We start from the raw sequence: 24,630 nt of genomic DNA on the forward strand, positions 1-24,630 counted from the left end.
TCTGTATGTAATCAATGAGAGAACGCTTTTTCTCCATAGTGGCTCCCCTTCTCTCACCAATTTGTTATGTAGGCACACTTTTTCCAGCCCCTGTACAATATCCCTAATCACACTGTGTCTCTTCTTGACATCTAACATGCAATCAGAGAAGTTTCTAAATGAAATCCACTTTTACTACTAATACTACTGTCTATCCAGTTAACTCTGCCCCACCCTCTGAGTAAGTAGTATGAATGCATTAGCACTATAGTTCCACACCTCTGGTACAGATGCCTGCCAGCAGCTGCTATGCATAGGCATGTAAGACTGCTTGAATGGATCAATTTGTTTCTCAGAAAATTGATCTCTTGAGATTTTAGGCCATATCTCAGTGCTAATATAAGAATTTCTGGGCGTAATGCTATGGCTAGTGTATCTCTGTGCATCAGATAAAACTCTCCTTGCCCCCACCACTAATTAAACTCACACTTTGCTTAAAGTCTACCAGGATATGGGCTGGCACAATCCATATAGACAACTTGAGTACAAGGTTGTCTGGTGATTCAGTGCATGTCGTGTAGAGCAGCTTTCTAAGGGGTAACCATGAATACCACCTATAGTTCTCTGTCAGTGGTATTGATGACTATTATTATTTTTCATGTACTTGCAACAAGAAGACAATGGCTTCAGTACCTGTACAATTCATAGAGAATGTCTGCCCTTTCTCCTTCTCCCTGTCCCAGTGCATAATGCTTTTTTTCTACATTTTTCCTGAAGCTAATATGAGAAAGTATGAGTAATGTGAGGAATGGCCCAGATCTACCAGAGCTGTATTGGCATTGGTTCCTTGCTCTGTCAGTTGTTGTTGTTCAGTGTTTCCATATTACTTGTTATTTAATTACAGACAAACAGACAAATAAGATGAAGCAAGAAATTGAATGGCAGTGGTCAGAAAAGCAGAAGTCAGAGCTCATCATGTGCAGACTTGTAGACATGAGGATAGGGGCTGCATGGAAGAAGGTATGGAGGCTGCTTTCATTGGTAGAGCAAAGACGGTGTCAACAGTTTGATAAACTGGTAGATCTGATAGACAAAGTAGGATTAAAGGTGATGGGCACTGAAGAAAAAGACAAGGTGCTAGTGTTTGATACAGTGGAGGGAAGGAAGACGGTGGAAGGACGTAAAGAAGGTAGTTTTATGAGAGAAATGACAAACCACAAAGATGACCTCAGTAGCATTGTTCTGAATAGTGACTGAGAAATTGGTGAGATAAGGTTTTCAGGCATGTGTGCATAACAGATCAATAGTTAAGTTTTGGCCAAGTTGAGCTTAAGATGCCCACTGGACATCCATGAGATGTCAGAGAGGTTGGGATTGTACAGAAGTGGATATAGAGGCTCCCTCGCTTTCTTCTTTGCTCTTTGGGTTAAAAATCATTAGCTACAGAATATCAGCAGCTTGGACACTCAGACTACAGGCTGCATTTTCAGAAAACTTGCACTGTATAAATCCATGGTACACCCCACACCTTGAATACTGCAGCAATTCTGGTTACTCCTTTCAAAAAAGATATATTAAAATTGGAACTGGTAGAGAAGGGCAACAAAAATGATTAAGGGTATAGAGCAGCTTCCGGAAGAGAGATTAAAAAGACTGGGATCAGGGATGCGAGGGAGGGCTCCGGACTCATCAGGCCAGCCCTGCGTGGGAGGCTGGGGTGGAGCTCAGGCTAGCCTCACCCAGGTTCCTGTTTTTCCCTTTGGGAAAGATGGTCACCTTCGCCCTGCATTGCTGAAAGGTTTTCTTCTCTAGTTAGCCTCCCACGGGCAGCAGTTTGCACCATATCTAAGTGCTGGGAGCTGGCGTTACAGCCCTGGCCTGGTGAGACCTTTGGGGCCACGCTACTTCCCCGATTATTTTATTTACACACAGAGGTTTGGGGCCCCCCCATGCCCCTGACTCTGGCAGAGCTGCCCTCCTCCCCGTGCAAGAGCTCAGACCAGGGCCGCCTGAGCGGGCGAGCTCTCGTACAAACGGCCTTCTGCCATCAAGGGCATCCACTTCATTCCCGCCCTGCCCGGGGTGGGTGTGTGACAATAACCTCCCCTCTCCCCATGTGGCCGAGCCACGCCGTCCGTGGGCTCCCCTGCCAACATCCGCAATCACCGCCGGGAGCCGGACAGTCAAGTCACCCCCCGCCAGCGAGCCTGGCCTGGCCCCGCCGAGCCCGCCGGTAGCCCAGGCCCTGGGGCGGCCGCGCCGCTGGCGCCGCCTCTTCTGCCCGTTCCCGTGATGGCGGCGCCGGCGGCCTCCCTGGCGCTGGCAGGGGGCGCCGGGCCCGCGCCTCCTCAGTAGCGGGACGGCGGGAGCCTCCCCCGCCCCGGCGGCTTTGTTCGCTTGCGAGCGGCGGGGTCGGCGCCGGGGCCGCAGTCGCCTGGAGCCGGCGAGCTGCGCCGAGAGCCAGCGGGGGCGCGGCCCTCAGCCGGGAGGGGCGGGCCAGGCCACGCGGCTCCTCCCCCGCCGCTGCCCCCCCTCCCCCGGGTACGGGCCCAGCCGGCCGCCCAGCGCCGCGGCAAGTTTGTGGGAAGCAGCAGCAGCAGCAGCAGCAGCCGAGGGCCACGGAGGCGGCGACGGCCGGAGCTACCATGGCTGGCGGGACGAGCTCCGCGCTCTCGGAGTCCGGCTGGTAAGTGGGGCCTGTCCGCTGTGCGGCTCCGTGGGGCCGATGGTGGGACTCGGGGCCTGCCCGGAGGCTCGGGGCTGGGAAACGGCTGCTGCTGCTCTAGGCCTCTCTGGTTCCTGCCCCTTTCCACCCTGACAGTAGGTGCCTCCCCCCGCCTTGTGAGAGGAGCAGGAAGTGCTCGGGGTGGGGGAAGATAGGTAGCTTTCGCATTTGAATGGTAGCTATTGATTTGACCTTTTCTGGGTCACTCAGAGGGGATGTATTAGGTACAGTCCCTGAGCAGAAGATCCAGGGGCCAGACCTGGTATTCTTTTTCTCAGTTTTCCCAGTTTATACAGTGAAGGGTTGATCTTGTCCTGCATGTTTCCTACTTGTTACATGGGTAGGTGGGCTGTAGTTGCTTCTACTTGCAGAGGCGTGGTGTGGCTTTTTTAGTTATTTTATGCACCTGGGCAGTGGGTTCCCTTCATCATCTCCCATAAATGAAACAGAAAGTAAGGTTAACACTAGTTAATGAAGTAAGTTTCCCAGCATCCCTCAGAGTTGGTATTATTGAGCTAATGTTACAGAAATGATCAAAAAGTAAAGCTTAATGCACCAAGAAGTTGTCTTATCTAAATTCATAGGCCTTGTGTAGTCTACTCCAATCTTTCTCTGAACAGTTTCCCCTCATTACTAACAATGATGTTTGGGTGCAGCTCCATGGTAACAACAGTGGGAATGCTGATTTAGACAGGGTTCTTAACCACCAATGGTAGTTTTTACTGAAATGTCATGTAGATATGTTGCAAATAGATTTAGTTGAGATGTAGTTAAAACACTGTAGGCACACGCCTTTCTGGACCACTAATACTACTACTGGTTGTGCTGCATGGGTAGGAAACACTTTCTTTAAAAAGGGGGGCGCTAGTGTAGACAAAGCTATAGTGAGGGCAGACTTTGGACTAGAACCCAGGAATTGTGACTCTCTCCAGTTTGTGCTAACCGTTAGACATATTACTTCGCTCAAAAAGCAACACTTACCAGACTCACCACTTTTTTCAATACAAAGCATACACATACTCACCAGGGTATGGGTTAGTATTATTTATTTACTAGTTCAGACTTTTTCTTGACTATTTTACAACACTTTTGTAAAAATGAGCACACCTTGAAATATCTGCTCATTGTAAAAATTAGTAATTTAGGCCTAGTTTGGAAAATTACTGTAGTACATGCATAAACGTCAAGCATGTGAGTAGGCTCATTGACTTGCTTGGAATACTTGCTTAAAATCCCAGATGCTTAAAATATAGCATGTACCTCCTTCCTTCCGGTGTTTTGTTGGATTGGGGCCTTAGAGTACCTAAATTTATTGCTGCCACTTTAAAAGGATCATAACAAAGGTCACATTTTAATTGCTGGAGCTTATATACTGTAACACCTATGCTGGTTCTTCAAATTTTAATTCAAAGTTCAGTTTCTGGAGAAAATAATCTATGGGAAGACTATAAATCTGCTGATCTGTGAACTTTCTGCTCCTACAAACTTGTATTGTCTTTGAAATAACCTTCTGTTCTTTTATGGAATCATTGATCAAACTGAGAAGCTGAGGTGTCTTGCTTGGTCTGCTTCTCTGCAGAGGCTTGGCAAAGGAGTAAAGGTGCTAATTTCAGAAATTATATTCTTTTAACACTATTCTAATGTGCAGACTTCAGTACACAGGGTAATGACTCTTGGCCACTAGATGTTAGGCACTAAAGGTAACTTAATTTTAATAACTGTATTGAAGGAACTGTATCAGCAATTTTAAGTTGAAATTAACCAACTTTTCAGGCAAGTAGTTTATACTTTACGTAATTTTTTTGTTTTTTGTTTGTTTCTGGTTTCTTATTATGCAGTATATAGATATAGTTTTATCGGAGTAGAGAGGTTATTTGCTTCTGTATTTGGCACTAGTGCAACTGCTGCTTGAATATTGGAATGTCCAGTTCTGGGGTCCACAAGTCAAGAAGGATATGGAAAAATTGAAGTTAGTTAAGAAAAGAGCAATGAGAATAATTAGAGGATTAAAAAACATGCCTTATAGTGAAAGATTGGAGCTCTATTTAGTTCAACAAAGAGAAAGTTAAGGGATGACTTGATTACAGTCTGTAAGAACCTACATGAGGAACAAATATTTAATAATGGGCTCTACAATCCAGCAGAGAAAGATATAACATGATCCAATGGCTGGACATTGAAGCTAGACAAATTCAGACTAGAAATAGAGTGTACATTTTTAACAGTGAAAGTAATTAACTATTGGAATAATTTACAAAATGTTGTGGTCGATTCTCTATCACTGGCCATTCTTAAAGTCAAAATTGGATTTTTTTCTAAAAGATATGCTCTAGGAATTATTTTGGGAGAATTTCTGTGGCCTGTGTTACACAGGGGATCAGACTAGATGACCACAATGGTTCCTCCTTGGCTTGGAATCTGTGAATTTAAAATATTAGTCTTAACACACAAATTGAAATTTTTAGGCTGCTGCCACTTTTCTATTTTGACAGTCAAATGAATGTAGTGTTAAGAAGATGGCTTGTTGATATTTGTACTACAAATAAAAAATTTTCCAAACATTTTAGTGGCTAGCTTATATTAAATCACTGAAATTGTTCACACAGTTTCTGCAGTGTGTGCCCTGGACCTTGGCAAGCTATAGCATTGGGGAGTGGCTGATGTGCTTAAGCATTTGATTTGTGCCCTCATGATGTTACAGGAGGTGAGCCAGTGGTGGGTAGTGGGCTGACTGCCAGGCACTGCTCAGTCACTAGTGGCATGTTGTAGCCTAGTCTTATTGGGGGGAGGGGGGGCATCATATAGGAAAGAAATGGATGTACATGGTGGGGAGGAGGAGAAGGGGAGAAGGATTGGAAAGAAGAGAATGAACAACAGAAATATCATTAAATAAACACCCAACTACTTAATTTGTTTTTTCTGCATCTGTACTCAAGATGTTCTACTGTGGGGTGTGATTTTTTCCTTGACTCCTCCACCGTCTGATAGCAGCAGCAGAGCTTCAAGCAGATTTTAAACAAGTCTTCAGAACTGGTACTTAACTTGGTGTGTTTCTGGTCTACGTTAGTAGTTTAAAACATGATCAGCACCAGCTAAGTTGCAACTGTTGCTGGCACCTCTTGCGAGAAGTGGGAACCTTTCCTACTTCAGAGACAAGGTTAAAAGACGCTATAAGCCAAATTCTGTACTCATTTACACCAGATGTGCTCTTCTTTACATATGTGAAACACCATTGTCTTTTGCAACTGCAATTTAATTAACATATCTGTTGATTTATGAGGCACCCTGTACTCCAGCTTGCTTTCCCAAATCCTTACTGGTTCTGCTACAGTAACAAGAAATGAGAGTAGTAAAAACTAATTGTTGGTGCTGACGTAAGCAGATATAACTCTAAATATATTTATGGAGCTGGTCTGTTGAGTAAGGAGGTGGTAACATTACACAGTCATTTTGCAGAGTAGAACTGCACTTGGGTTTTTTTTAATGTAGGGATATCTTAACCTTTTTTCTAGATAAATGTGTCCATTAAAGAGTGTAGTTTGAAATTTCCACTTGACTCCATCTTACACACCACCTAATGCAAGAACTTAAATACTTTTATAAGCACAAAGGGATATTGCAGATATATTATCTGATTCCGAGTAAATAAAACTTAAGATAGAAAAGAAATATCTACGGTACATCCAACTGGAAATGTTAGAGATTTGTCTTGTATATTTGTGTTGGTATTACAAAATGTATTTTATTAAATTCTGTGAACATTATATTTATTTGCTGTCAAGTGTAATTTTGGTAATAGTGATCAGTAATTACAGCAGATGTATTTTTTCACCTCGTTTGGAAAATTTAGAGATTCAGCCCCCATTGATGTTAGTGTAGTTGTATTTTCTTATGCTTCTTTGGTCAGTTTGGAATTTTTTCCCCTTTGGGAGTCCAGTAGGAACTTCAGGTAGTATAGGGCTGTGTCATAACTAGTATTGGCAGCGATGGTAGATAAAATCTGACAAATTCTGCACAATATTTTGTTTGTGTGTGTGTTATATATGAAAGAATCTTAAAATTTAATACAACAGAAAAAATTTGTCATTTGGAATCTTGGATTTGGGAATGCCTTAACTTCTTTATGATTTACTTATTTTATGGTGCCCACAAAAAATGAACTGAATTCCAAACGCTTCTTCTTTTCTCTCTGTTTCCAAAGGTGTCCCATTTTCTGTTTCTCATTTGGTAAAAATGTGGGAGTTGGTGTGCCGTTGATTTTTAATTCAGCCTTCTTGTGTGTCCAACCTGTGCTCTGAATGAAGCTAGGGTCTTGTGGAAGATGTGTATGTAATGATCCTAAATTACACAACAGTTTTTTTTTTTCTATCCTAATGCATACACACAAAGTGGCAGATAAAAAGTAGCATGGGAAGCTTTAAATCTGACATTGCTTAATTTTTGAGTGTTGGCTTTTTAAGCTAAAAAATGATGATGACGTCTCACATTGATGTATGAGATTCAACCAAAACTATAGGTGAACAGATATATGTGAGGTCAGACCAGTGCTTCCTCTAATTTTTCCCATGCATAGGCGGAACGAATTTTGTTATGTGCCCATTACAAAATGTGTTTGCTTGACACATTACCTCCATATTGGTGCACATAACAAAATTCATGTGGTGGGGGTGGGGCTGAGGGGTTTGGAGTGTGGGAAGGGGGTCAGGTCTGGGGCAGGGGGTGTGTGTGGGGTTGAGTTGAGGACTCCGGTGGGGCATGCGGGCTCTGGGGTGGGGCCGAGGATGCGGGGTGTGGGGTGCAGGCTTTAACGTGGCTGTGTAGTCGCGGCTTTGTACAGAGCTCTCCCAGTGCTATAAAAAACCCACCTCTATGAGGGGTGTAGCTACCAGCGCCAAAAGGGCAGCTACTAGCACTGTAGCACTGTCTACATTGCCATGTTACAGAGCTGAAACTTGAAGCGCTCAGGGGTGTGTTATTTTTACACCCCTGAGCGAGAAAGTTGCAGCGCTGTAAAGTGGCAGCGTAGACAAGGTCTTAATGTGCCTCACTTTAAAGCAGTTATTGACAAATCTGCCACCACCTTGCTTTGCTGTGGACTGTTGCTTCCTAGTTGCTGGGATCAAATTGACGTGCTTTCAAGTATGGACTTCAGTGTGTCTTTATATCATTTGTAACCTACATAACTTTACATTAAAGTCTTTTTGTATGTCAAAAGGAAAAAAGTAAAAATATTTAATACTACGTAGCTGTGACATCTCCTTCATCATACTTCTGTCAGCAGTGTGTGAACCCTGCTCCTTTAGTGTTGCAGCACATAATCCTGTTGCCACACGAGTTACAGAACAAACTGTATTAGCTGGCAATAGGAGAAGACTGTTATCCTAGGGTGGTGATTGAACCACTGAAGACAGGTGCTGGATCCAGAAGGTTGTTGCAGAGCCTGGCACACCTTGACTCTTTCACTCACCCTGCCCTCCCACCAAGCTGGGGGAGGTTTTGTACCATGTGATGCTCGTGGAGTTGGGTCTCTGAGGTTATGTGCTGAGTCTGGATGGTTGCTGCTGATGGAAGCCTGGCCTGGCTCTCTCCCACAGATGTCTGCTGCAGTTGCTCAGACAGCTTCAGGATGGTTCGTACTGTAGCAGCTGCTGCTGCTTTTGCATAGGCCCAGCCTTAGAATGTTTGTTTTCACTTTAATGTTTTGGCATGCTCCCAGAATTTTCCTGAGGAATGCAACTAAGTGGAGGGATAAGGTAATTTTCAACAGTTGTGTATCAGCAAAACTTTAACATAATTTCATGGGACAAAGGAAATGCACCTCTCTAACCCCAAGGCTTCCCCACTGCCAGATTTCAGTGGCTCTCTATGATAGTAGATGTGTTGAACCTAAAAAAAAAAAAAAAAAAAGTTGCAAGTATCTTTTTTTAATGAAAAGTGTTAGGCAGCCTAAATATAGGGCTTGCTACCAGGATCCCCTTTAATAGAAAGCATTGTTTGCCAATAGTTAATACTAAGGCCATCTATTTGTAAGTATAGGGATAAACCGGGAACATGAGACACCGCTCACTATGTGTTAACTGTTGGCAAGTTCTAATTTTTTTCCTCACAGGAACAACTGTGCTTGGGTGCTGATTAAAATGTCCATCACTAAATCTATATTTATAAAGTAATTGTAGGTCTGACTCCTGTTATAACGTATGGGAATCAATGCTGAAATTCCATTCTTTAAAGTGTAATCCTAAAGTATTACTTAGTCACTTAAAATACATATGTTTAACAGATATATTCTTCTGATGTAGTAGTAAATAGTCTACTGTAGTAAAATACTTGTATGAGAACTGAAATACTTTTTCAATACTGGAAGCTCCAATTTTGATGTTTTATAATATAGCTGATGTTCAGAATATATCACTAAAATATAGCACTTGAAAAATATGTAATGTAAGAATCTATCAAGTGGCCATGTACTATTTACACATTATGGTGTATCGTAAAATCACTTTTGTAACTCTGTTTTGATGTTAGTTGTTGTTGCACACACATCATGGCTAGAACCATAAAATAATGCTGGATTATAGCTATTTCAATTAAAAGAAAATAAAAACAACCTCCTTCCACCCAAATCGTATGTGAACAGATTGTTGAAAGGTTTCAGAGTAGCAGCTGTGTTAGTCTGTATTCGCAAAAAGAAAAGGAGTACTTGTGGCACCTTAGAGACTAACAGATTTATTTGAGCATAAGCTTTCGTGAGCTACAGCTCACTTCATCCAGTAAGGTACTCAAAATCATGAAATTCCAATCTTGCATGGTCTGCCTTAATTCTCCCCATTTGTGTGCATTATAATCTTTAATTACAGGAGTGTATACTATCCTATAACATTTAAAAATATTCTACAATAATAGGTACGTGTGTAGTATTGGTAAATTTTTAAAATTTGCACTACTTTTGCTGTACTTACACTGATTTATCATAATGGTTCAATATCTTCCCTGATGTAAATTTGGTTTGTAGATATTTTTCTCCGTGGTATGTATTATAATAGTTAAGACCCGTAATTTTCATAGGAGTGTTTTGTAGCCTTTTGTTTGAGATACACAGAGCAGCAGTACACAGTGTTACAAAGTGCTTCACATGTGTAGCTTTAAGGTCATGGAAAAATGTACCTCTTATGCATTTGTTATGTATATGGATAATGTTTCCATACTGCTTCTCAAATAATCCAATTTGTCATTTTCCTATAGCCTTACATGCGTTTGTAGCAACTTCTGGGAGTGTATACTATGTGTGTATGCTAAACAGTTAAAGAAGGTCACTTGTATGAAAAGTACAAAAGGGAATCATACCTGCAACATAAGCTAGAGAGTATCCCCCAATCCTGCAAATGACTACATGTGAGTAGTCTTACTGACCAATGGTGTCCATAGATGATGATGGGAAGATATGTCATGATTCATTGAAATAGTGCTGTAACATGTTACAAAATATAATTTCAGTGAAGGATGCAAGTACTTCTGGAAGCTACAGAAAATTTGGACAACCTTTCAGTCCATTTAGCAAAGTGCTTGCAGATCCAATTGTAAGAAAGTTTAAACGAATAATTAAGTGTAGAAGGCTTTTCTTCTCTCTACTAGTGTTTTAATCAAGAATTTAGTTGTGTAGTATTGATTCAACATTTATTACATATGGGCTATTTCCTTGGTGGAACAAACTGCTCTTGGAGTTAATTCCTTTAAAGAGTAGAAAAAATGTTAATTTTAACCATTAGATTTTCAGTTTATTACATGTTAATGGCTTGATAAAATCGTAGATAAAGCTTCTGTGCTGTAGCAAGGTCATGACCCAAAACTGAGTCACCAGAATGTATCAGAGAGTTGCATGGGAGGCGTAGGTTGGAGGAGGGAGGGGAGTGGAATCGGGTATGGATGGGAGGATTCAGGGGAGGGGTTGTAGAGCCCGCCCCACAGCAGTGTCTCCTGAGGCTCTGGTCTTGTGGGATTGATTAGACTCTGTTCCCCACTCCAGGCGTTCCTACATGGTGCATGGGATTGCAACAGTGTTCAGGTTTGGCCCAGCCACCCCTCTGTTCTAATGATGGGTAGCCAGCCAGGCCAAATTTGAGTGATTGGCTCTGCAATCTCATGTGTGAGTAATGTTGCGACCTGGCACAAATGTGGCATGGCTGGACCAAACCTGAGCGATGCTGTGACTCCCAAGGTCATGATGCCTGGAGCGGGGAGCCAAGCCCAGCCAGCCCTGTGGGGCTGGGAATGCCACTGTGTTATGTACGATGTACTTGTTCTGTTAATGTATATATTGTATGTTGTGGGTAAAAAAGACAGGTGGCAGTTTTTCAAAGAGACATTATTAAGGGCACCAGAGCAAACTATCCCACTGCGTAGGAAAGATAGGAAATATGGCAAGAGACCACCCTGGCTTAACCAGGAGGTCTTCAATGATGTAAAACTCAAAAAAGAGTCCTACAAAAAGTGGAAACTCGGGTCAAATTACAAAGGATTAATATAAACAAATAACACAAGTACGTAGGGACAAAATTAGAAAAGCCAAGGCACAAAACAAGATCAAACTAGCTAGGACATAAAAGGAAACAATAAAACGGGTTGGCAACCTATGGCTTGCGTGCCAAAGACGGCACGCGAGCTGATTTTTAATGGCACGCTGCTGCCTGCCGGGTCCCAGCTGCCGGCCCTGCTCAGCCAGGGACCCTGGCACGCAGCAGCATGCCATTAAAAATCCTGCCCGCCCCGGCCCGCTGTTCTCCACCCCTCTCCCCCCCCCCACCCCCACCCCGCTGGAGCAGGGTGAAGAAGCTTGGTCCTGCCGGCTACTGCTGCAGGGCAGGTGAGCTCCCCCCTCCCCTGCCTCTTCCCCCAGCATGCTGGGTTCCTGCCCCTCCTCCTCTCCCTCCCTGCCGCCGATCAGCTGATGGCCCTTTTGCGGGAAGGGGAGAAGCGGAGCTGCAGCGCGCTCGCTGCTCCGGGGAGGAGGCGGAGAAGAGGTGGCCTTGGGGAAGGGGGTGGAATTAGGGCATATCCCCTCCAGCCCCCATCATGAGCCGCTCTGGGCAGGGGGCTGGGAGCACCCCCACGACCCTAGCCCACACCCCCAGCCCTCTTCCCTGACCCCTACACTCCCTCCACACACCCCAGCCCCCAGCCCTGACTCCTGCACCTCCCTACGACCCCATGTCCTGAATCTTGCACCCCCCGAGCACCAAATGGGAGCTTCTGCACCCCTTCCTCCCACATTCCCACCTGCACCCCTCGCACCAAATGGGAGCAGCCCAGGTAAGCGCTCCACATCCAAACCTTCTGCCCCAACCCTGAGCCCCCTCCCTCATTCTAGCTCCTGGCCAGACCCTGCACCCTAACCCCCAGCCTGCTCCTTCGCCCCCAGCCCTTTGCTCAGTGCACTCCCACCCTCAACTCAGTGCAGAGAGAGAGGAAGAGAATGGGCCAGAACTAGGGAGAAGGTAGGTACCCACTCTATGTGGGCAGGGCCGGGATCCCAGACCGGCAGCGGGCTGAGAGGGGCCGGCAGCTGGGACCCTGGCTGGCAGGAGCCAGCGGATGGAACCCCAGACTGGCAGTGGGCTGAGAGGTAGTGGGCTGAGCCACTCAGCCCACTGCCAGTCTGGGGTTCTGGCTGCCGGCCCTTGCCAGCCGGGGTCCCGGCCGCAGGCCCCGCTCAGCCTGCTGCCGGCCTAGGTGAATGGAACCCCAGACTGGCAGCGGGCTGAGCGGGCTGGAGGTGTAAGATCAGCATTTTAATTTAATTTTAAATGAAGCTTCTTAAACATTTAGAAAACCTTGTTTACTTTACATATGACAATAATTTAGTTATATAATATGTAGACTTATAGAGAGAGACCTTCTAAAAAACGTTAAAATGTATTACTGACACGCAAAACCTTACATTAAAGTGAATAAATGAAGGCTCGGCACACCATTTGTGAAAGGTTGCCGACCCATGCAATAAAACATTCTACAAATACATTAGAAGCAAGAAGATGACCAAGGACAGAATAGGCCCGTTACTCAATGAGAGGGGAAAGACAATAACAGAAAATGTGGAAATGGCAGAGGTGCTTAATGACTTCTTTGTTTTGGTTTTCACCAAGAAGGTTGATGGCGATTGAATGTCTACCATAGTGAATGTCAGTGAAAATGAGGTAGGATCAGAGTCTAAAATAGGGAAAGAACAAATCAAAAATTACTTAGACAAGTTAGATGTCTTTAAATCACCAGGGCCTGACGAAATGCATCCTAGAATACTCAAGGAGCTGACTGAGGAGATATCTGAGCCATTAGCAATTCCTTTGAAAAGTCATGGAAGATGGGAAACATCCCAGAATACTGGAAAAGGGCAAATATAGTGTCCGTCTATAAAAAGAGAAATGAGGACAACCTGGGGAATTACAGACCAGTCAGCTTAACTTCTGTACCTGGAAAGACAATGGAGCAAATAATTAAGCAATCAATTTTCAAATACTTAGAAGTTAATAAGGTGATAAATAACAATCAGCATGGGTTTGTCAAGAAACAAATCATGTCAAACCAACTTGAGAGCTTTCTTTGACAGGGTAACAAGCCTTGTGGATGGGAGGGAAGCAGTAGATGTGGTATATCTTGACTTTAGTAAGGCTTTTGATACTGTCTCTCGTGACCTGTTCATAAACAAACTAGAGAAATACATCCTAGATGGAGCTACTATAAGCTGGGTGCATATCTGGTTGGAAAATCGTTCCCAGAGAGTAATTATCAGTGGTTCACAGTCATGCTGGAAGGGCATAATGAGTGGGGTCCCGCAGGGATCGGTTCTGCGTCCAGTTCTGTTCAATATCTTCATCAGTGATTTAGATAATAGCATAGAGAGTACACTTACAAAGTTTGCGAACCGTACCAAGCTGGGAGGGGTTGCAAGGGCTTTGGAGGATAGGATTAAAATTCAAAATGATCTGGACAAACTGGAGACATGATCTGACGTAAATAGGATGAAATTCAATAAGGACAAATGCAAAGTACTCCACTTAGGAAGGAACAATCAGTTGCCCGCATACAAAATGGAAAATGACTGCAGAAAGGGATTTGGGGGTCATAGTGGATCAAAAGCTAAACATTAGTCAACAGTGTAACGCTGTTGCAAAAAAAGCAAACGTCATTCTGGGATGTATTAGCAGGAGTACTATAAGCAGGACACGAGAAGTAATTCTTCCACTCTACTCTGCGCTGATTAGGCCTCAACTGGAGTATTGCGTCCAGTTCTGGGTGCCACATTTCAGGAAAGATGTGGACAAATTGGAGAAAGTCCAGAGAAAAGCAACAAAAATGATTAAAGGTCTAGAAAACAGTACCTATAGGGAAGATGGAAAAAAATTAGGTTTGTTTAGTCTGGAGAAGAGAAGATTGAGAGGGGACATAACAGTTTTCAAGTACATAAAAGGTTGTTACAAGAAGGAGGAAGAAAAATTTTTTTTCTTAACCTCTGAGGATAGGAGAAGAAGCAATGGGCTTAGATTGCAGCAAGGGAGGTTTAGGTTGAACAGTAGAAAGAGCTTCCTAACTGTCAGAGTGGTTAGGCACTGGAATAAATTGCTTAGGGAGGTTGTGGAATTTCCATCATTGGGGATTTTTCAGAGCAGGTTGGACAAACACCTGTCAGGAATCGTCTAGATCAGTGGTTCTCAAAGCTGGTCCGCCGCTCATTCAGGGAAAGCCCCGGTGCGCTGGACCGGTTTGTTTACCTGCTGCAAACGCAGGCTCGGCTGATCGCGGCTCCCACTGGCTGCGTTCGCTGCTCTAGGCCAATGGGGGCTGCGGGAAGTGGTGCAGGCCGAGGGATGTGCTGGCTGCCCTTCTCGCAGCCCCCATTGGCCTGGAGTGGCGAACTGCGGCCAGTGGGAGCTGCGATCAGCCGAACCTGTGGACACGGTACATAAACAAACTGGTCCGGTATGCCAGGGGCTTTCCCTAAACAAGCAGCAGACTGGCTTTGAGAACCACTGGTCTAAATAATATTTAGTCCTGACATAAGTGCAGGGGACAGGACTAGATGATCTCTTGAGGTCCCTTCCTGTTCTATGATTCTATGAAATATTTAAGTAAGTGAGACTTTTTTGCGCTATATCTATTTACTGGGTCGGAACAGGCTATCAAGGCTTACAAATGTGTCCTGAACCCAAAAAGTTTGAGAACCACTGTTATATCACATTAATACTACTTTTATATTAGAAATGATCAATTTTGCTTCAGTTCTGTTGTCTGAAATACAACTATCCGTAAGAAAACTCATAGAGAAGATCCCTCTTGTCATATAAATGCCTACACTTCATTACTGCTAGGGTCAATGCATAAAGTTTATGGGGGAAGTTTTCAAAAGTACAAAGGGTAATTGGGTGCCTATCTGCTCCTGTGCCTTTGAAAATCTCCTCCCCTCTCCCCATGCTAAATTGCAGTATCACAGCATAGAAAGAGGTTGAGTTTTAAGGTTGAAATGTTTAATTCTAAATCACTGTTTAGGGCCCCATTCACACTGCCATTCTAAACTCTAGAGTCTATACCCAGCTCTCCTGTGTCTTTATGTATGACCCAAGGAAAGTCATGGAACTGCCTTATCTGATTATGCTTGCCAGCTTTTTAGAAGACTTTGAGATTTACAGTTGAAGAACCCTATATAAGTGCTAAGAATCTTTATTCAGTGATGTTAGGGGCAAGTGCAGGAGTGGGAGAAGAAAGTGGGTTATTTTCAGGGATCTGTTTGTGACTTTATTCACAGCAGCAGTTTTTGAGTGAGTCTAATAATATGAGTCTGAAGGGATAATGGAATTTGGGAATATTGAGAGGAGCCTCAGATAAAAAAACAGTGTTTTGTAATATCATGAATGAGAATTCTTTTGCCTCATTTGAGAGAGAAATTCCTTCAAAACAAGTTCTGGGAACTATGAATATGTGTACTACTTTCCCTATCTTCAGAGAAACACAGCTAGGTGTATCTTACTGAATTTTTGTAGGTTTGGATATGGCACACATCAAATGTCTATATTTGTTTGTGTGTATGTATTTTAATAGCCTCAAGAAAATGGATGACTGGGATGAGGAACATTTAATTACTGTTCATTAAGTTTGGAAATATCTACAGACTTTGGAATTCTTGCTTAGGGTGAGCACTACTCAATGCTTATTCTTGGCAATATTATCCTCAACTTTTTGTCTGTAAAGTGGTATATATTATATTTTAAATCTAACATTACAAATTCAGTATTACAAATTCATTCTGGTATTAATGAACCACAGAAGTCTTAGTAAGTAAAAAGGGAATGGTCACCCAACCTGAAAATCCTTTACTTTTCAACTGATATTCAATAGCTAAGCAGGTTTGGACCTGAGTGATACTTCCATAGATGATCACTTGAGGACACTACTACTTAGCATTTATATAGCACTTTATATTTTCAAAGCACTCTGCAAACATTAAATAATACCAAGTGGACTAATCTCTGCTTTTCTGTGATAGCAAAGGCTGTTACTGATTTCATACATGACTTGAAACATTTGCTGTGCACGCATTACCTGAAGGTCTGTGCTGATTAGCCAGAGACATATTCCAAAAACTTGGAGAGAGTCTACAGGTGGCAAATGGTGGGGGAGGGGGAAAGACTGTGTTTTTAATCTGTGTCTGGTGCTTGTGGGGTGTTAACTTTTGGCTGTCACTGTTTCCAGATTTGGATTTGTCCTTTTATGTCAATCTTGTGTGTAGCAACTGCCTGGCAAATTTTGAGGCTTCCTACTGTCTCTGGGCTGCTGAGACAAAAGAGCAACCTCTGTCTTGCCCTGGCTCTGGGAAGGGAAGGCTGGGCTCCCCACATAAATACTGGAAAAGATTTTGTGACTGGCCTATTGTATTCCTTAGTCATCTTATTGGGAGGCTTCCCTCTTGTAGCCCCTTCTCCTCCTGCTGTTGTCTCTTTTTTGGTCCTCCTCCTATTTAGGTTACATTTCTACCTCCTAAAACCAAACAAATCTGCCCTGTGGTGACACTATAAAGAAAACTGGAAAAAACTAATGTCCTTAAAATGTATTTCATGTGATTTGGAGCTATGAATAATAATATGCATAATTCTAATTACATGTATGCTTCATGATGTTAGTGCGGGGTGGAGATAAGGTTGGTTGTTTGTCTTAGCTGTGTATTTCCATATCTTAAAGGGTTTTTCATTTCTTTTAAGTTTAACCGTAATGCTGAAATTCTTGGCTTAGTAGTACCTTTTTTATTTGTTTGGTAAAGGGCGGATACTTACAACATCCTAGTATTGTTTTTATCCTGAAGTAACTGATAAATACTCTCAACCCTAACTCCCAATTTAATGTAGTTCTTGTCTGGTAATAATACTTAATAAGTACACGTGATACATGTTTGGAGAGAAGCCACAGCAATTTTATTAACTTCATGAGTGTTCAGCTTTGAGTCTGCTCAGGTTTTTGGAAGCATCAAGTTCATACTTGGCATCTTAATGCAGTTATTATCATAGCCACTTTCATACTAGTAAAGACTGCTGTTCTTGAGTGCCTGGCTAAGGGCTTGTCTACAGTTTGGTAGTCCATAGCAAGCGGAGGTTGTTGATCTATGTAGCCTGATGCACACTAAGGGCTTGTCTACACTTGCAAGTTAGAGTGCATTAAAGCAGCCCCAGGCACCCTAACTCCTGACCCGTCTACACTGGCGAGGCACTTAGAGCGCCCGGACTCTGCAGCTGAAGCGCTCCTGTAATCCACCTCCACAAGAAGCATAACGCTTGCTGCGCTCCGGCTGAAACACCTGAGCGTCAGTGTGAACGAGGTGTTGCATTACTGTGCTGTGATTGGCCTCCGGAAATGTCCCATAATCCCCTGAAGTCAAGTGGCCACTCTTGTCAATGTTTTGAACTCGGCTGTAGAAATGCGGATATCCTCTTTCAAAGCTCCGTTTCTGACAGCTGGCATTAATGTGGAATGTTGCTGCTGTGAGTGTGTAAGAGAGAGAGAAGCCGGGGGAGGAGTCTGCTGCTGTTTGAATTTACAAGACAGTATGCTGACACACTCTCAGCACCCCAAAAACTCACTTTCTCTCCCCCCACATACACACAACACGCTCCCTGTGACACTCCCCACCCCCATTTGAAAAGCATGTTGCAGCCACTTGTACTCTAGGATAGCTACCACAATGCACTGCTGTCTGTGGCATTGCAAGAGCTGCTAATGTAGCCACGCCAGTGCACTTGAATCTGACAGTATAAACACACAGTAGCGTTTTCCTTGCTGCGGTCTCCAAAGGCTGGTTTAACTCCCAGCTCTCTACATCTGCAAGTGTAGCCATTCCCTAAGGCATGGTGAATAATGTAATATGATATTTCTATTGTGAATGAATAGTTAGGTGGCTGTGCAATATTACTGAGTGTGCAAATTTTTTCTGTTGAACTTGCCTGTTGTACTATCGTCAACTTGCTTTTTTGTCCCCTAATTATGAAATACATATCATATAAATTATTCTAAAAGGTTCAGCATTTTATAAACACCTAGAAAGCCATTTAACATAGTGGTAACATTTCTACACTGCCTTTGCCACATTTCTAAGACCAGTATAATTTTTGTGTCTCATGACCAATGCTATCATATCCACATTCTAGACTTAGAGCTTTTTAAAAATCCACTGAAGACAAACAAATGTGTATTTTAGGATGATATTTCTTTCAACAAAAGGAGTGGTTAGAAATATTTTGCATCTGTAAATTTTTAACTGTTGAAACCTGATGGCAACAAATTATTATTTAATTTTCCTGCAAATTTGAAATCCAGTCATAACATTTCCAGAACATAAGTAATTTCGAGAAAGTTTATAAGTTCCTGTTTTTAAGTCTCAGTGACAACCATGGTACACGTGTCCATCATTAGGGAAAGAAAGAAAAACAGATTGCTAAGACTAGTGAATGAGCATGCAATTTGTTTTAAGGGGCACCTGAAATCGAGTTAGGTCTTGTCCACACTACAGTTTTGTTGGCAAAAGGTAGCTTTTGCCAACACAACAGTGGAGGTGTACACTCTTCAGTGCTACTTTTTGTGGCAAAACTCTCCTGTTTTGTTGATAAAATAAAACCACCTTGACAAGAGGCATAGAGCTTTTTGTTGCAAAGTTAAAGCGACAAAGCGTTAGTGTAGACTCTGCGGTTCGTTGTGTCAATGTAACTAGCCTTCCACAGTATCCACAATTCCCCCAGTGACTGCTTTGCTCACTGTTTTGAACTCTACTGCCTTGCAGGCATGCATCACTCCCCTTTCAAAGCTCCAGGAAGCTTTGACTTTCCTCAGCATGGAGAGTTCATATGCTGAGCAATGGTGCAAAGTAAGCTGGTACTGTCAAGTACGCCATACCGTTAAGACATTTATTGCTGGTATTTTCAAGAATGAATAATAAATACTGTTTTTGTAAATTAACTGCTGTCATGGACTATTTTTGTGTAATGTGCCAGGTGTCGTAGCTGTCCCAGTATGCATGTTGTGCAGTGTTTTAGTGCAGCTGCGTGAGACTACTTCGTGGACTAGTTCCTCTTGTTATCCTCGTAAGGATATCGGAAGAGTGGGCTGGCACATTTATCTAATTATGAGAGGGTTCCGTTGATAAAATAAGTCCCTTGTATGTGTTGTGTATTGGATTGTGTTGATGTCAGAGCGAGTTGCTATGGGGTTAGGTGGTAACTAACTGGGGGGTTGGGTCAGTGGTTACCACATGGGGTTAGAATATTTAGGTGTGGGGTGGAGGCTTAAGCCACAGTTTAAGTTTAGTTTTGGAGTTGGGACTGAGGGTGAGCGAGAGAGCAGATGGCAGAATGTGTTGGTGCCGCAGCCCTTCCCCCCCACACCACGTGGCTGTATAATGTGTGCATCATACAGTAAAAACCCATTCTCTGCACCGCTGTTTCCACGTTCCTATGTCTTTGTCCCGGCCAGAAAACCATTTCTTTACGTTTTCTTTTGTTTTTGCTTAAATTGTTTTTTTAAATATCCTTTTATTATTTCAAACGTGTTCCGTTGAAAACTAAAATGATGGGAAAATAGTGGTCTTGAAAGTGATCATGTCTTTTTTAGGCCATAACTTGTTTCTGTTTATCTGATTGGCATAATTTTTTATTTTCTTCAGTTTATTTTAGCTCTCCATGGCAAACAACATTTTGATATGGCCTGGTGGCTATTTTGTTTTTCATGAACCTCCCAATAGGCTATACGAAGCATTGCCATAGTCTTGGATAAGTTATGGCAATAAATCTAACTTGTCTACTACCCTTGAAGGGGACGACGATATCATCAGTTGACAATAATCCTTTGCTGCCCGTACTATTTTCGAATGGTAAGAGTATCTTCCCCTGGTGTATTAAAAATGCAAATCTGGTTGCTATCAGAGCCTATATATAATTATTTTGTTTATAGACAACTCTGGTTGCTATGTTTACACAAATATTTTACAGATATAGAGTTTATCAAATCAAATCCATTATTTAAGTGTGCCATGTGTGCTTTTGTAAGGAGCAAGCGGGACACAGTCTGCATTATTTGTGTCGTGTGTGTGTGACACTTGATTTAGAATCCTAATTGTCATGGTTATGCATCTATGCCACTGTTGCATGGCGCGAAAATTAAAAATCTGGGCAGTGAGTGAAATTGAAGACAGCCAAATTGGGAAAACAAAATGTAGCTAGCTAGTTTTTTTTTTTTTTTTTTTTTTTTTTAAACTGGTGACTAAGGATCGATCACAATGTCAATGCAACAAGCATTACTAAAAATGTTCAAGCGTAAAGCAGAGGATGGATGTGGAGAAAAGCAGGGCCTCTAAAAAGACTGACAAATGTGTCACCAACACTGCATGAAGCCACAGAAAGGCCAAATCTACAGCCTGAGGAGGGTGAGAGATCTGCTGAATCGTGGGGTAAGCCTCCTAATGAAAAGCAATGCCCAGCTGTGTGGTTGAGGGTTCAATCTGAGGAATTTCAGAGGAAAAATGATTGGATGTTGGCTTCCAGTGAAGAGCTAGGGTGTAGAACATGTGGTAACATTTCCAGTTGAAAGTTTCTCTGCTCGAGGCATGAATATTGCTTCTCAATGGGCTGAGTGTCAGATTTCATCTTTTGGGAAGAATAAAGAAACAACGCTTGCTTCACTTCAAAAAAATTAATGAACACAAAAAGTCAGCTGCTCATACTGATGGCACAAAAATTCTAAAAACAGCTAAGAAAGACATGCTGATAAACATCAATGCAAAAAGTGAAGAAGCAGAATTTGAAACAACTGCTTGTGTGTTCAGGATGGCTTACTGCATTGCGAAAATGAATCGGCTGTATACTGACCACAAGAGCCTGACTGACCTGCAGCAACTGAATGGGGTTGAGATCGGGCGATTGCTTCAAAGCCAACCTGCCTGCGGTGATATCATAGGGCATGTCTCCACAGAAATGAAGAAAAAAATTGTCTCGCAGATAATCGAGACCAAATCCAAGATTGCGATACTAGTTGACCAATCTACTACTCTTGTTCAAAAATCAACTCTTATAATTTTTTACAAGCCAGTGTTGATGGTGTTAGAAATCCAGTAGCATTTCCTTCGGATTTGATTGAGTTAGACAATGCATCGGTTAAGAACATAAAGCAAGACATAATCAAATGTTTACTAGGTTGTGGATTCACTGTGGAATTACTGACCTAGGTCTGTCAGTGTTTGTAGTAATGGTGCAAATGTCATGCTAGCAGTCAAAGCTGGGGTGGGCAAACTCCTACAAAAAGACTTCCCAAATCTCATTTTGTGGCATTGCCTTAACCAAAAACTTGAACTGGCCATTAATCAAACACTGGATATTACTGGGGGTACAAACGATATCAGACCATTTTTAGACAGCTTATACTTGCTTTACAGTCAGTCACCAAAATTGCCTGTGAGCTCAGTACACATGCAAACAAACTGCATGTTGTACTTAAACTGAAAACTCTACCAATTTTTTTTTATGATGGGTAGTTTCAACGTGGAGAGCTGTCAATACAGTCTGGCAGACTTACCGAGCATGAGCTAAACATTTTGAGGAAGCTTCACAAGACCAGTCAAGAGATAGAAGGGAATAAGCAAAATTCCAACGTCTCTCAAAGCTGTGTTTTGTTAACTTTGTGAAAAATCTATCATTAATGTTACATGTCCTAACTGAGCTCAAGAATTTGTCTGAACTCTTATAAGACAGAGAACTGACAATCCCAAAAGCAGACAACCTGATGAAAATCTGTTTGCAGAGAATCGAGAGCCTACATAGAAACCCTGTATTGCACACTGAACAGGCACAGCGAGCCGAAGAGGCTATGATGTTCAAGAACACAAAGTTGACAGGCGCTGGGAAAAGTCCCACAATTAATCCATCACAATTCATTCAGCCCATTGTTGACAACATGAGGTGCAAATTATTCACCACCGCTACTAACCAGGCTAATCAGAGCACAGCAGAAAGCAGTTAAAATTGCTTACCACAACCTGATTGAGAATGTGTCTGTTTTCAAACCTGAAACATGGTATATTGGCCAGACCGGACAGTCTCTACTCAAAAGAATAAATGGACACAAATCTGACGTTAGGAATCGTAACATTCAAAAACCGGTAGGAGAACACTTCAACCTCTCTGGCCACTCAGTAAAAGATTTAAGGGTGGCAATTTTGCAACAGAAAAGCTTCAAAAACAGACTCATAGAATCATAGACTTTAAGGTCAGAAGGAACCCGTTGTGATCATCTAGTCTGACCTCCTGCACAATGCAGGCCACAGAATCTCACCCATCCACTCCTGCAATAAACCTCTCACCTATGTCTGAGGTACTGAAGCCCTCAAATCATGGTTTAAAGTCTTCAAGGAGCAGAGAATCCTCCAGCAAGTGACCCATGTTACAGAGGAAGGCGAAAAACCTCTGCCCTGGAGGAAAATTCCTTCCCGACCCCAAATATGGCGATCAGCTGAACCCTGAGCATATGGGCAAGATTCACCAGCCAGATACCCAGGAAAGAATTTTCTGAAGTAACTCCGATCCCACCCCATCTAACATTCCATCACAGGCCATTGGGCCTATTTACCATGAATATTTAAAGATCAATTAATTACCAAAATCATCCAATGAGAAACTGCTGAGCTTGAATTAATATGCAAACTAGATACCATTTACTTGGGTTTGAATAGAGACTGGGAGTGGCTGGGTCATTACACATATTGAATCTATTTCCCTATGTTAAGTATTCTCACACCTTCTTGCCAACTGTCTAAATGGGCCATCTTGATTATCACTACAAAAGTGTTTTTCCCCTGCTGATAATAGCTCATTAATTAGCCTCTTACAGTTTGTATGGTAACTTCCACCTTCTCTGTATATATATAATCTTCTTACTATATGTTCCATTGTATGCATCCGATGAAGTGGGCTGTAGCCAATGAAAGCTTATGCTCTAATAAATTTGTTAGTCTCTAAGGTGCCACCAGTACTCCTGTTCTTTTTGTGTGAACCTCTGAAAGTCAGTCACCATGAAACACACCTGGGATTTGTGGAATACAAGTGTTGTGCAGGACGGACTGTTCCTGAGAAATTAAAGAAATTACTCCTCACCGTAGATACTCTTGCAGCGAGTAATGCGATTGTGAACGAGGCTTCAGCGTTATGAACAACATAATCATGGATAAATGGACTGCATTGACTGCTCATCATGTGGCGGATCTACTTTTCGTTTCAATGATTGGACCTTCCTACACTGAGTGGAATCCTGCTGTATATGTTAAATCATGGCTGAGCAAGGGACATCAGGCGGCCCATTCAACTGAGGGCATGGCACAACGAGAGCAAGCAAAGCAACAGGATCAGGCCTACTACGCACCGCTGTGGAAGTGTCTTTGATTTGGTAAGTTTCTGTCATAAATTTGAAAATTACTTTATTAAATTGTCTAATTGAATTAGCTATTTGAGTGACTATCAGTTGGTCTAACTATTGTTGAAGTTAGCTAGCTATTGAGACCCTGAGGTTATTGTGTTGATGGTTATGGAACATTTTTTTTGTAGGGGAGTGGGGTCAGGGGTCGGTACTGTACAGGTAAAAGTTAAAATCTCCTTCGCCACTGATGCTGAGCATGCCTGGCAGGAAAACAGCAACATGCTCTCATGCCTGAAGTATAGGGGAGGGGTGTATCTGTGAGCTGAAGAGGATGTGGAAGAACTCTGAGGGAATCACAGAACCCTTAATGTGGAATCCTGCTCTCCCTGGCACTAGAAACACAGCAGCAGCCGGAGATGGGAGAGAGACTGCTGTGCTCTGCAGAGCCAGGGAAGGTGGCGGGGGCTGATGTGTGTGGGGAGTTCCCCTTCCTTGCCTCAGGATTGGTTGGTTCTGGCTGCTGTCTGAACTTAAAAAGACAGCATGCCGACACTCACTCTCCCCCAACACATACTCTGTCTCTGTCTCCCCCGTCCACACCCCGGCCACTTTCTGTCACACACTCTACTCTCTACCCCCCATTTCAGTGGAAAAGCAACTGGCAATCTAGATGTCCATGAAATGATGGGTTTGAGAATCCTGCATTGTGTGACGTACCTGCCCCATGAGGCATTGCAAAGCCTTTCCAAAGAATTCTGTGGCCAGTCGCACAGTGGGAAAGCTACTGAATGTAGTGCTTAATGTGGTGAGTAAGAGTCATAATGATGGTTTTGTTTTAGGTTTTAATTGAAGTCTGTGAAACCAATATCAGTTGCCCAGTCTCTGCTTTGTACGTCAACAAGGGTTGGAAATGCTACTAAATTTTCATATTTATTCCATGCAGAAAGAAATGTTTCACATCACCCATTAATATTCTCTCTTACTTACTAAGGAGTGTCTTT

At 42.8% G+C, this 24,630-nt stretch overlaps 1 protein-coding gene and 1 long non-coding RNA gene across 4 annotated transcripts in view; one reads left to right on the plus strand and one right to left on the minus strand.

Annotated features, from left to right (window-relative positions):
- Positions 1-2,537: 2,537 nt before the first annotated feature.
- Positions 2,538-24,630, plus strand: part of TDRD3 (tudor domain containing 3) — a 306,660-nt gene continuing 284,567 nt past the window's right edge. For 2 of the 3 annotated variants that reach the window (XM_077812194.1, XM_077812198.1), the window contains exon 1: positions 2,538-2,665. In XM_077812194.1, coding sequence (XP_077668320.1) covers positions 2,625-2,665 — 41 coding nt within the window. In that variant the 5' untranslated portion in view covers positions 2,538-2,624. The remainder of the gene's footprint in view (positions 2,666-24,630) is intronic. The other variant, XM_077812200.1, reaches the window with a different exon arrangement.
- Positions 7,809-24,630, minus strand: part of LOC144262453 (uncharacterized) — a 63,342-nt gene continuing 46,520 nt past the window's right edge. Inside the window, exon 3 of the long non-coding RNA XR_013345521.1 lies at positions 7,809-8,590. This is a non-coding gene — a long non-coding RNA (uncharacterized LOC144262453). The remainder of the gene's footprint in view (positions 8,591-24,630) is intronic.

The sequence above is a fragment of the Eretmochelys imbricata genome, chromosome 1 (genome assembly GCF_965152235.1).
Source record: "Eretmochelys imbricata isolate rEreImb1 chromosome 1, rEreImb1.hap1, whole genome shotgun sequence".
Lineage (NCBI taxonomy): Eukaryota > Metazoa > Chordata > Testudines > Cheloniidae > Eretmochelys > Eretmochelys imbricata.